Genomic DNA, 14,447 nt, shown 5'->3' with positions numbered 1-14,447 from the left:
AAGAGCCATACTTTTCTATGTGCCATAAATGCACGAATTTGTTCTTTCCTAAAATATCGCCCAAACTAGGTGTTTTTTCCTTCTAATAATTCAGTTAAAACAAAGGCAATTTGATGCTCATTATCTCTGTTGACTATATGTATCCTTTCTGACCTCGCCTTGCTTCGTGTATTCTTTTCATAAGTCTGAGTATTAAAGGATAACACAAGAAACAGTTTGAAATTTTGTCGAACTTCACCTGTCACATTCTAAAGTCAAGTTTGATTGTTAAATCATGTCACGTCAATGGTTCCCGATACATCACACTTTAGGCATCCTTCCAATGTACACGATATGGGTTTGTGCTCTACAGTATGCAATATATGTATGGGTTTGGATTACTAAAGTGAACATTAGAATCCTTGGATTGTATCATACCACATCAAATATTGGGTGAATTATGGATGTTTGATGAACAACAAAATAAATTGATTATTCGAAGTGTTTAGAAAAACATAGGACATTAATAGTTTAGCAATGAATTTCTAATATGCAACTCTCCTAAAAAATGATCATTATATGAATCCGCTAGATATGAAAAGCCATGATGATGAAGTGTCATGTGAAGTATCATCGTTCATAAGATATTTTCCTAAGAAGATTTCATTGGTGAAAGCCACGTACAAGTAATCGTAAGCTTATGAATGAGGGCATCCTAGTTGTGGACATACCATTATGAAACAATGCAATCATTGGTGAATGCCACATACCATTATGAAACAATTAACTTTGTGATTAATATAAATATGAGCACATTGCCTTTCACAACATATGGAATGTGAAACTAGATCAAATCCATGGAAGGTACATCATAAACATGAGTAGCTTTGGAAGGGCAAACCAAAACCAATTCAACTCATATAGTTTGAGATTCACTGGAATCAATTGGAAGCATATTCTTTCACTTGAGACTCAATGGAATCAATAACATTCCATAATCTGTGAAGAGCAAGTGCAATTATAAAATAACTAATTCAATAATCAAGATCAATATGAGCATATTACACCTTTCACAACATATAGAATGTGAAACTTTAATGAATCAATCAAGCATAATCAAATTAATGGAAGGCAAATTAACATAACATGACATAACATTAATGGAAGGGCAAGCCACAACCAATTCAATTCAAATTATTTCACAAAATTTGATGCATGTAAAACAATATTTTGGAAGGAAACCCAATTTGCACGAACTAGTGATAAAAAATGTTTTACTTCCCAACACTGCTTTGCTCGGTTCGAGATTTTTATCAATGTACTAACCTAATATGAGAACAATATGAGAAATGCATTGTTGTATCTACTACGGGTGATTCAACACCACTTAGAGTTTTTCGGTGTCACATTCCAATGACAAGGTTGGATGCTTGCATATGTCTTTTTCATTTTGAGATATGTTCAAGGACTTTTTGCTTTATCCAAACTTGTTTAAGTATGTTGAATTTTGTTGAACTCGAAGCTCAAATTTTGTAGGGCATGATCTCTTGGTCATTATGCATACGAATATATCTAAAACCAAGTTCAACATAAGATACTATTGTCAAATTAGGAAAGCAATAAAAACTATTAGGGCATGAGGGTTAATCCTTGACATAATCCGCATCACTTGCTTGTATGTTGTGATTGAAGTTGTTCATGTTAAGACTGACTCATTCACATTGATAGATTAACTAAGATGGTTACATTCTTTGCTACTAAAACCATGGTAATCACTTCCGAATTGGTTTACCAATTTGTTGACGAGTTTTTATGGGTTACCAATGTATATTGTGAGTGATAGAGATTCAAAGTTTCATAACATCTTTTGAACCCTTGTCTTCAAGAAGTTAGAAACGACCTTACACATGAGCTCCATGCACCATCTTCAATCCAATAGATCGATAGAACAAGTAAACTGAATTATTGAGGACATGTTTCGGAGCATATAGTGCTACGAAACCCACAATATGGGAACGTCATCTCCCAAATTTGCAGTTTGTTTATAATAGCTCTAAGCCCTTTTATGTTAATGTATGACTTTCCGCTACGAGCCTTAATCAATGTTAATATACATAATGATGAGTTGAGAAGTACACAAAGATTTCTAAGACATGCAATATATCTTTCATATTGCACAAGATAATATAAAAACAATTCAAGATAGAGTGCGTTTTTATGCCGACCATAATTGACAAACTCGTGTATTCAACCCAGAACAAAAGGTTACATTGTTATGTGTGCCTCATAGTTTTAAGATATTGTTTACATGTAAGCATGTTAAATTAGCCCCACAGTTTTGTGGGCCTTTTACAATCCTCAAACACATTGGTTCATTAACCTATCACTTTGATTTTCCTGATGATGTTGAAATCTATTTGGTTTTTCATGTAAGTCATTGGAAGGAACTCCTTGGTTCTAGTGATAATATAATTACAACTGAAACTTTAATTACTTTTGAGGATTTAACTTCTAAACCACATGTACCGCAAAGAATTCTCAATGTTAAAACAAAACATCCACATTCCAAACAATCTTAGAATTAAAAGTTAAATGTATTGATAAGTCTATTAGAGATGTTATAAAGGAGCACAAAAATACCATTACGACTAACTTTTCATTGCAAGAGTGCAATATTTTAAAGAGGGGGGGAGTATGTTAAGGGCGTAACCATAAGTTATCATGTGGCAATTTTTATCGTAGTTTTTTACACACAAGGATAAGAGCGTGAAGATTAATTGAGAATGTAATGAAGGGAGCTTTACTTTTAATACTAGGGATTACGACAACCCTTAGGGACTAAATGTGAACTTGCTTCGGGCACATGGATTTGGCTATAAATATGAGGTTAAGCTAACCTCATATGGGAAATTATTTGATCATGTCGAGATTGTGATCTTGTTGTGAGCAAATTGTTGTGGTGAGTGGGTGTCAATGCTAGGGTTTAAGTAGGTGCTCTAGTATTGACGAACCATGTTGATTCAATGCTAGTATTTGGCATATTCTTGTATATCTTGTTAATTTATTGTCACACTCTTATTTCTCTCTTCTTACACTCTTCTTCAATTCAATCTTGTCCTCGACTATTGACTTCACATTCTTCCCTTATTTCCATCTTCTTATTCTACTCTTTGATTTGATCCCGTTCTCAATTACGACCCTAACATGTTCTCGTTCTTATTTCTCTCTTCTTACACTATTCTTCAATTCAATCTTGTCCTTGACTATTGGCTTCACATTCTTCCCTTATTCCATATTCTTATTCTACTCTTTGATTTTGATCTCGTTCTAAATTACATCCCTAACACGCTGCATGTCTGACTTTTTTATTTTAGATGGTGAATCTTAACAACTAAGCTTAAAGTATTTGAGCTATTACTAGTGAAAACATGCAGTTATATTAATACATTTGTGTGAAAACACTACAATAGTGCCATAACTAATTGGTGTCATGGCTACACATGCAATGAGACTTGTTGGATTGTTAATAGATAAGATGAACCCTCCACCAAGGAAAGAATTTCAACTTGCTTTGATAAACAAATTTGTTACATTAATACTCCAACGTTTGTAGGTATACTTTGCTAGAGGCTAACTAATATTAAAGCATAACATTGTACAAAAATATGGACCAAAGAAAGGAAAAAAAGGCGCAAGAACACCTTAGAGTAACAACTTAAGGCATACCGGAATCCCCTCAATGTCCCATACAATCAAGTGTTGGTGTGGATCATACCTTGGATTTCACATGGATTGCATGTACTTAGCTAACAAGAGCCATATAGCCACACTAATATAGTCTTGACATTGGTCAAGATTCTTCACAAAAGTTAGCCAACCTTCTTATATAAGCAAAAACCCCAGGCTTTGGTGTGTTCACACACTTGACTACTTTATGTGAAGTGTTCAACTTATAACACACTTAATAGTTTACCTCACACCATAGAATTGTAATATTCAATTTATACCCTTGTTCCTTTCGAAATTAACCCATACATACTCGTCATTTGATTATGGAAAACCTATCTCATGATTAATTATGGTTATGCACATCTAAGTGCATGCCTACTATGAAGTCAGTTTTTGTTCGAAAGAAAAGATCGTCGCCCAAGAATAAAGCTATATATATGAAGGATTGAAGTTTTATAATAATCAAGAAGAAAGGGACTTGAATGGATAAAGATAGAGGATGTTGGTTGGGTAGGACAACCCAAAGGTGTGAAAAGGGATAGAAGGCCAAATTGGGAAAAAGATAAACAAAGGTAGCCGAGAACAATAACACCAAAAACAATTAACGATTGTAATGATTTTTAAGCGAAGCATGGAGTCGTATATAAGGGTGTGTGATTGAGAGAAGTAGGGAGGGGTATTGATAGACTAGGAAACATTACAGAGAGGTGTGTGTAGTCCGAGAGCGTTAAGAATCACAACCGATAGTCAATCGGTTTACCTTGTAATCGTTCTACTTTATCAATATAATTCTGTAGTTGTGGGGGAAACCATGTGTCTGATTTCTAAAGTCTCTAAGTGTAATTATTGTCACTATGAAATCATGCGCACGCATCGTTGGTAGCCAATATGGCAAAAACCCATATCCTGTGTCCCTTTCCGACCTCGACGCAATCATACTACATTGACGAGTGTTGTTCATAGCAGACGATCGTGGCTATCTCTAGTGTGGGAAACCCAGGTAACATCTGTGTAGAGTTGCTTCACATCTCGAATCCGACGGAGTACAGAATCGACGGGACATCCTGAACCTAACCCCTCCTTCCTACCACAATACCTTGATTCGGTTACTTGGGAGTAGTAAACAGGAGTAACAGAGGTATTTTTCAAAAAAATAAAAAATCAGAAAAAAGCAAGGCATGGATACTAAGATTTAGATAGATAAAAACGCTCATAACTTCTTCATCCAACATCCAAATTTTGAAAGAAAAGACTCATAAAAAAATCTGGCAACGAGAGCTTTCCAAAAACATCTTGTATGACAAAATTGGAGTTACAAAAAGAAAATGATATAAAAAACTGCCTCACATAGATTCAAATATATCTAAGAACAAAACAAGAATAGCCTATGAATAGGAGAGAATTCTTAGCCTTGAGAGGGAGAAAAAAGGACTTTTATGAGTTTGGGTGATTGAAAATCAAATAGTTCTTTGATTTTGTAGGTGTATTTGGAGTCTAACCGGTTTGTATTGTTTCCACAATAGTATATTCTAGCATTCTTTTCTCTTCCTCTTCTCTTCTCTATCTTTTCTCTATATCTCTTCATCATCTATCATCAAATACAAAAGCATTGTATATATCCCAATCATAGTGCAATCCCCAATATCTCAAAAAGAGGAGAACAATCTCCATCTTTGATGTTGAGTGCAGTTGTAGAAACACCCACTTGAAGTGAAATAACAATGTGACAAACCTAATAAATATAATCCCAAATATAACAAGCAATAAATTTTTTGTGTGAAATGATAAGTATTATTTTCCACTCAAATAATGCTAAAGAAGCAATCACTTGTTACTAGCCCATATCTCTTTAGAGCTAATCCCAAAAGTTAGCCCCCAATGAATACACTCTAAATCAAAACCTTTGTTAGAAGTGGTTATTTAAAATACCAACAACATTTCAAGGTCTCAAGTCATGTTGGCATTCTGAGGTTAATATGTCATCGCCATCATATCATACTTTGTTACACATGCAAGCATCTTGATTACATTAGATATTTAGGTATAATTTGCTTGGACAATGATGTTTCACAATATCGATTTGTGTCAAAGCTCTTAATATTTTATTATCTTAACATCATTAGTGAGTGCATGAGGATGGTGGAAGTTATGATAGTATGTTATTACAAACTTAGATTTGACATTAGGCTTCAGTAATAGTCTTTATTCATCATGGGAAATATGCATGCAAGCCAGTATATTACTGTGGGTTTGGTGGTCTTCCGTTCGCCGTAGAGACACGAGACCCCCATTCTAACAACTCCTTGCTTGTGTCATCTCGATGCACAATACATTCTATGAAACAAAGATGATCTCTCTTTTCTTCTTGCACTATTTTTAAAGCTTCAACAAGCTCTTCCTCGGTTTTCACCTATACCAAAAAACACAAAACAATAAAGAGTTGGTTACGTTGACATCTTTGAGCATGTGTGTTTATGTATGTATGCATGCCTTGGTGATGTACATATGCATGTAAACATGCATGTTAAATACCCTATATGAGGGTGTATGTATGTCTCTATGTATTTATATATGTGTGGGTAAAGTATGTATGCATGTATATATGGGTTACATTCAATACCCTATGAAGGTATGTATGTCTTTATATATTGATATATATGTGTGTGGCATGTATGCATGGGTTACTTTCAATACCCTATGAAGGTAGTATGTCTTTATGTATTAATATATGTGAATGTGGCAAGCATACATTCATGTATGTATGTATGACTTACAATCAATACCCTATGAAGGCATGTATGTCTTTATATATTTATATACATGTGTGGGTATGAATGCATGTATCTACGTTGTATAATGGCCCCATGACTAAAATCTAGCAAGGGAACACAAGACCTTAACTTTAGCATTATTTTTGTTTTTACCTTTACAGTCCAGCACTTGCCAAGGCCATTATGGATAGCATCCACAAAGCCCGTGTAGTTCCAGTTCTTAATGACATTATAAGGCCCATCATGAATCTCCACCTCAATGGTATAGCCCCCATTGTTCATGAGAAAGATAATACTCTTCTGCCCACATTTCAGCATTGTTGACACATCCTGAGCTGTTACCTACATTCAACAAAAACAAAGCATATGTATGTATTTTAGGGTGTAGGTTATAGTTTATTTTACCATTTGTGTGCATGTATATACATATGTATGCCATGATGCATGTTTGTATTTACATATGCATGCATGCATGTATGTAAGTATGCATGCAAGCAGATATATATGTATGTATGCATGTATGCACGGACATATGTAGGCATGTTTGTAGGTATGTGTGTGCATTACTTATATTTATGAATGCACCTATGTGTATGTATAACATAAAAAAAAATGTATGTGTATGCAATTCATATTTTCTTTCCTTCCTAACCTGAAAGCTTCCATCGCCGATGCATGCGATTACCCGCCTTTCTGGAGAGGCTTGTGCATAGCCCAATAATGCACCCACTGACCAACCAATGGAACCATATTGCATTTGGAACTCGTAGCTACAAAAGCACAAAAAAAAAGCTTATATTCACATTGCCTGAAAAATAGAATTTAACACATTATACATGTTCTCCCATGTGAGAAAGAGCCCAATAGTTAGGTCATGATGTTAGGGGTTTCATCCGAATATAATCTGCGATGCGGGAAATAATGATGGGCAAAAACTGCATTTGTCGAATTTCATGCATCAATGCACAAAATGTATGCTTACCTACATCCCTCTGGCAACCGAAGTTTTTGACAATTGAACCAAGAATCTCCAGTTTCGGCAATTACAGTGCTATTAGCATTCAACATGTTCTACAAAAATAAGACACGGTTTTAAACTTATCATTAGCTTGAAAATCCCAGTATTTCTGATACAATAAACAAATATACATATATACATACATACATACATATATGTATGTATGTATATATGTGTATATATTCAATTATGTCATATGTTAGTATAAGACACCATCTCCATTATGCCCTTACCTGAATGTGATGGTACAACAAATTCACCTTCAGGGGCTCCCCTGGAACCCCCTTTATTGGAACACCTGGAGGAACAAATATTCGCTTGTAGTTGTCATACGCCGTAGTATTCTTTATAACTTTCTTCGAAAGTGCTTCGAGGAAATCCTTCATATATATACACCCGTATGTCGAACTGTTGCCGATGATTACTCGATTTGGCTCAACAATGATGGCCTTCTCTTTTCTGAACAAAAGAGAGTACCCAACGGAACTATAATCATTGAAGATTGGCCCGGCGAAGAGATAAGCATCGGCGGACTCGACTATTTCCAAGCAATAAGGAGAGCTCACGGCGCCCCAATATGTACCAATGAAGTTTTGGTGGTTCTCTGGGAAAAGTCCCTTCGCGGAGGGCATAATGGCTACAGCATAGCCAGATGATTCGGCCAAATCTAGAAAAGACTGTTGAGCATTCGCTACACGTAATTTCGAACCACCCACAAGCACCGGCTTGACGGCATTGTTGAGAAATGCGGCCGCAGCTTCTACAGCCTCATTTAAGCTCCCCGGGTTAGAGAGCCTGGGCCCAAATAGCAGCAAATGAGCATTTATACAATCAAGAAGTGTATATTTCAGTGATCATACCAAGCCAAAGTACCCAAAATCCGGTGTTGTACCATGTGAGGAATTAACAGCTTTCTTTCCCTCAGGAGACCCTACAATATCCAACATCACAAAGTTCTACATACACACTCTAAACCATGAACCCTAAACCCTAAACCAAACCCTCCACATTCTAGCTGTGTATGCTCTGCCTCCGGAATGACATAATGTTATGTCCGAACCCACAATATTGGAATCATAGCGAGAAAATGTTTAAAATTTCTAGTGATTATATACATACATACATACATACATACATATATATATATACCTGAGGGACAGACGAAATGGAATTGGTTCCTGCCTGAATGTGGGGTGAGGAAGGCCAGCCAAGTTGCAACTAACACTGATGTACACTGGCTTGCTCTCAATGAGGGCAGTTGAAATAGCATCATCAATCAACTCATGTGCACTGTCAAGATCCTTGATACAAACCTACATCAGGAGAGAATTTGTTGTGAGACTTGATCCAAAGCAACAAGAGCTCTATATGCCCATACCATGTTGTAATATAGCTTAACCTTAGTGTGCACTCTCAAGATCCTTGATGCAAACCTACATCAAGAGAGCATTTTTTGCAAGAATTTGTACAAGGCATGTGTCTCATTGGATCTTCATGTCTAGACTATAGTTATAAATGGGACCACAAAATGTCCATCCACGAGTATCTAATTGACTCTACCAATCCATGTCTTGCCATAGGTTCTATGAACCCTAGGTCTCTATCCAGACCATGCCTATCCATTCAGACAATGGCCCTCCAAATGACCATCCAAAAGCTAATGGGTCTATCTCTAGCCTAATGGACTCCATTCACACACGACTTCGATGAAATTCAACATATTAGGTTTCCATTAACCCTAGGTCTATGTCCAAACTGGCCACCAGTGTGCCTATTATCTCTAGGTTTATCGACTCCATGACTTCAAGAGAAGTGGCATAACGCATGCCCTCATGTGGTATATTATAAACTGCTTACTACTTAACCCTTGATCTATATGCAAACCACATTTATTCACACCAAAACTGGGTCCACATTTATCCATACCATAGCTAATGTATGGCTCAAATGTTTGCAACACACATGCCATACCATAGCTAATGTATGGTGGGCTACTCCAAACCTCATAACACACATACCATAGCAAATGTAAGGCCACTCCAATTCTTGTAACAAACATACCATATCGTACCATACCTAATGTATGGCTGGCTACTCGAATTCGTATAGCGCAAACATATGGCTAGTCCAATTCTTGTAACACACATACCATGCCATACCATACCATACCATAGCTTATGTATGGCCGGTTACTTGAATTCTCATAACACACATACCATAGCAAATGTATGGCCGGTTACTTGAATTCTTGTAACACACATACCATAGCTTATGTATGGCTGGTTAGTTGAATTCTTTTAACACACATACCATAGCAAATATATGGCCACTCCAATTCTTGTAACACACATACCATACCTTATGTATAGCTAGTTACTTGAATTCTCATAACACACATACCATAGCAAATGTATGGCCACTCCAATTCTTGTAACACACATGCCATACCATACCTGCTTACAAGTGACTTGTTTGAAGCATTGGAGCTCTTGGCTAAAATCCGGGAGGCCTATGGTATGATGGAGGATACGATTTGAGCCATAGTCGTTCGAATTAGGCCCGCCGACGATGCAAATTAGGGGGAGATTCTCACTATAAGCTCCGGCGATGGCATTGATGACACTGAGCCCGCCCACGGTGAATGTGACGACACATGCGCCGGCACCGCGTGCGCGCGCGTAGCCATCGGCCGCATACCCGGCATTGAGCTCATTGCAACAACCAATGAGGTTGAGGCGGCGGGCGGGCGGTGGTTGTCCTTCACCATTGTCATTGGCCAATAGGTGGTCGAGAAGGACGAGATTGAAGTCCCCGGGGACCGAGAAGACATCGGTGATGCCGATCTCGAGGAGGCGGCGCGCAATGTGTCGGCCGAGAGAAGGGTAGTGAGCCCCAATTCTTGCATAAGGGTAGGGGTGGGAATTAGTAAAACTTGTAGAATCATGACAAGTAGACATTTTTAGTGTTCTGGGTTTTAGCTAGGGTTTCCCAAGAGAGAGAGGTTGTTAGCAAGTGTTTGAAGTCCCTAGTGTACCCATGGGTTTTGTGCTCCTAAAAGAAAGCCTTGTATCTCGATATATTTTCCTTGTTTCTTTTTGGCCCGTGGTTTTTGACCACGCCTTTCAATCCCTTGGTCACCAGTCGAAGCTCCCGTCACATCGCTCACCAGAACCTTTTGTTTGTTGCACTACACTTCCTCATTGTGATTTAGACCAGTTTTACCCCTCACCAAAGAAATTGAGATCGACCCAGATCTCTCTTCTTGGCATTGAGCACCTAAATTACCAGAAAAAATTACCAAGGAGTAATTTTATGGGAACTAGGGACCATACATTTTGAAATTACTTTCACTTTAAGACGTATGTATGTCGATGGCAATGTCTTGAATTTGTCTAGACTCTAATTGATACAACCATATGTTTCGAAATTACCCCCATTTCTACATCATATGCCAATGAAAAATATCTTGTAATGGTCTTGGTGATACGACAATACGTTTTGAATTTGTGCTTGTAATGAAAAATATCTTGTAATGGTCTTGGTGATACGACAATACGTTTTGAATTTGTGCTTGTACTACAAATATCTTGTAATGCTCTATATGATAGAACCAACCATACACTATACTTCCACTTCAGCTTTGTATACCAATGAAAAGATCTCCTAAAAGTTTAAATAATAAGTGTGTGTGTTTGTTTGTGTGTGTGTGTGGTAACTTCTTGATAAAGCACGAAACCTTTGTTGTCAACAATAGCTAATACTTGAGCTTTTGTTACACTAGCATTTGAAATTTCAAGGTTTGCTCCCAATGTATCCATCTCCGGTAATATCTTCATCATCGTATATGCTCGTGCAACATAATATTAACTAACGATAACTACTAATAAGCTACAACCCTACCTTAACCGGGCCACTTCACGTTTGGTTATTATTAACATGAGAAATCGATAGATCTTTATTAACCTTATTGTCATACTATATTTGTTTATGTTTACACTTACCAAAATTACCTATAATTTGCAACCAAATTTACACATAATAAAGGTATATTAAAATCTTCTTGAAATTTTGTAGTGTATGATTAAAATTTCACATTTGTGTGTTGCATTTACAATAGTCGGCAACATGGAACAACATTTTGTTTTGAAATTTAAAATGACAAGAAGTCCTAGAAAACAATCTTGTGATTCCCTTTTGGTATAGTCTCGTATAACTGGATAGCTATGTGCTATACATAGACATAATCACTAGTAGAGATTCTCCTATAATCACGCACATTCTCGTTCTTTGAGCTAGCCCATAACACGTGCACATGAAAACGAAAAAGTAGTGTTACTATTGCAATGATTTGATAAACAAAGACTATTGACGTTCTAGATCATTTTTTCCTTAGGTTTAAAGATATTGGATGTAGTATAATCAATAACAAGTACTTGAGCAAACCAAAATGCACCGAACATGAGGGAAGGGACTCGAGTGGTGTAAGTGTAGACACCTGGCCAAGCATGTTGGTCTGGACTAGGATCTCTTGATTGATGGAGATGCCAAACATGATGAACCTCTTGATATATGGAGATGCCACCATGATATCAATTAAATAAATATATGTATTTATATTTTTCTACTTTTAATTCCCTCCCACAATGAGGAAATTATTCAATTTATATATACTTATTACTTATTTTTGCATGTATGTAAATAACTAGAGTTTATGATTCTTAAATCATCCCGGTTATTTCAATTTATGGAAAGCCTAGAAATTACCTTGAATATCTAGCTCAATGATCTAGTACCCATCTTGGCTGGTTATCATGCTACACTCGTGACACCATATTCTCACAAACCAGCATCATCCACACCGCATTTTAGTGATCCTCTTGAAGATGTAGTTGCTCTCCATGGTTTCCTAGTTGGTTACAAGAATGTATAATACAACAACTTAAAAATTTCATAGACAAACCATTATTTGCTTAACCTTTGCTCTTCCACATATCCAATCTGAGAACATGGTATATACATTACAACCTCATTGATAATGATATATATATGGCGGTGTTTCTTGGATAAACATGGAACCCTATATGGTGAACACATATACCCAAACCTTTAAATCTATACAATTTTAGACTACTACAATATACTACCTACATCACAATTTATAACATTGGCAAAATTTCACCCTTATTATCATCGTAATACCAAATCAATGAGGAATATGAAGGATATATGTCGAGGCAAAATCCTGCTTCTATGTTGTGCACAATATACACTTTTGTACCTTCATTATGCTTCAACAACACTTTTGTTGTCAAACTGTCGTGTAATCACACAATTTCCCTTAGTACGATTGTGCACACATAGTTGTTTCATGCTTGCAAGATGGTGTCAACATAAGAGAATTAATGTGATTGTGCACACATAGTTGTTGCTTGCTTGCAAGATGGTGTCAACATAAGAGAATTAATGTGATTGTGCACACATAGTTGTTGCTTGCTTGTAAGATGGTGTGAACATAATGGAATTAATGTGATAGTGATATGTAATGGAAGTGTAGGTTTATCATGGTTTTGGAAAACTTCCATGCGTACTCAATCTCTCTATTTAGGACTATTTTTTTCTTTTTTGGATTCATTAGACAAGGGGGATTGAAGTAAGACCATCAACAGGGGGGATCGATGTTAAAGTAACGACGTTTATTGAGTTCACTTTTATAGTTTAGCCATAGTTAGATAGTTGAGTACAATAACTTTGATTTGTTCTACTATAGTGACGTTCCATCTCCTTCAACATTTCATGACTTCATCGTTGGCACAATTTATTTTTTCCTTTCCATCACATACTTTTTTAAAGAATTAAAGTTCTAAACATTGAAAAAAACACTTCAACTTTCTCTTTGTGCTCAAAAGTGTATCTATCTTCTTTATGATCTAGTTACCTCCATGTAAAATGTTACCAAGTTAGTCTTGAAATATGAGGTTATTCTAAAGGAAGGATATTCAAAATTACTAGATTTGTTACTATCATTACTTGATATGCCTATATACAATTTTATGTGGGACCCCATTAGACAATACCAAAATTCTGAAGTTATGTTTGCATAAGAATTGTTTACATGCATCCCACCTCCGAAGAATGATGAATTACATGCATAAATCATAGAATATAAAGTTGTTTGGTCTTTGGAATTCATGAGGGGAGTCCATTCTAATGTCATGATCTTCAAGTTCAATATTTCGTTATCACCTACTACTTGAAATTCTAGAATTGCGAGTTACATGTGTATGAAAGGAGTTTGATTCTCACTCACTTGAGCATCCTATAGATGATGGGGCTATAAACATAAACACAAGAATTCCCAATGTATTCCCTTTTCTCTCATGTTCTTTTCATAGCACAACAGATAGAAAAAGAAATTTGTATGATGTGAACAAGAAGAAGAAGAGGAAAATACCGAAACTTGTATAATGAAAATTGGTATGTTAACACATAGGTTGAGAGAATATCTCTAGACTCTAACTATGGGAATACAATCAAAAGTTTCAATATAATATAAAATGGTCATGTTGCACATAGGGTGAAGAAATTTATGTTCATGGGTAAAAAGAGAAAAGTTTCTTCATAGAAAAATGGACCCAAAAAACTAGCACCACAGAAATAAGAAAAGAAATGGGAGAATGACGATAGGGATCAACAATATGGGTTCTAATGAACTTTTATGTTGGATGTGCATATGTGGAAACAAGACAATTATCCTATACCATTCTCGATATTAAGTGCTAATTAAGAATATTTTGTGGGTATTGTATGTCGATCAAGAAGAGAGAATTTTGATTCTACATTTTGTTGCTAGTGTCCCAAGCTTGTAATGGTTAGACAATGTGCCATCATGTTCTTCACTTTAATTATATACTTGTGAATTCTCATCATGCTTTATAATTTGATGGGTATCA

The 14,447-nt window shown here is 36.2% G+C and overlaps 1 protein-coding gene across 1 annotated transcript; it reads right to left on the bottom strand.

The window, feature by feature from the left end:
- Positions 1 to 5,728: 5,728 nt before the first annotated feature.
- On the bottom strand, positions 5,729 to 10,533 carry LOC147862240 (pyruvate decarboxylase 1-like). The gene is made up of 7 exons (XM_087322391.1): positions 9,951 to 10,533; positions 8,647 to 8,810; positions 7,731 to 8,292; positions 7,462 to 7,550; positions 7,132 to 7,249; positions 6,633 to 6,821; positions 5,729 to 6,118 (listed from the first exon to the last, which is right to left on the bottom strand). The coding sequence occupies exons 1-7, from the start codon at positions 10,452 to 10,454 to the stop codon at positions 5,948 to 5,950; spliced, it is 1,797 nt and encodes a 598-aa protein (XP_087178517.1). The 5' UTR covers positions 10,455 to 10,533; the 3' UTR covers positions 5,729 to 5,947.
- Between the last annotated feature and the right edge of the window lie 3,914 nt (positions 10,534 to 14,447).

This window comes from Azolla caroliniana, unplaced genomic scaffold (assembly GCF_043228905.1).
Source record: "Azolla caroliniana isolate FFs.n. ecotype wild unplaced genomic scaffold, voAzoCaro1.0.p SCAF_7, whole genome shotgun sequence".
Taxonomy (NCBI): domain Eukaryota; kingdom Viridiplantae; phylum Streptophyta; class Polypodiopsida; order Salviniales; family Salviniaceae; genus Azolla; species Azolla caroliniana.
This window is presented reverse-complemented; position numbering and strand designations above follow the sequence as displayed.

What these genes read in the sequence shown, in the direction of transcription:
- LOC147862240 (XM_087322391.1), bottom strand. Translation starts at nt 10,454, where the DNA reads ATGTCTACTTGTCATGATTCTACAAGTTTTACTAATTCCCACCCCTAC. An exon ending in CCATTTCGTCTGTCCCTCAG is followed by an intron (nt 8,293 to 8,646) that starts GTATATATATAT and finishes ATTTGGGCCCAG; the next exon opens with GCTCTCTAACCCGGGGAGCT. An exon ending in TCGGCGATGGAAGCTTTCAG is followed by an intron (nt 6,822 to 7,131) that starts GTTAGGAAGGAA and finishes TGTTGAATGTAG; the next exon opens with GTAACAGCTCAGGATGTGTC.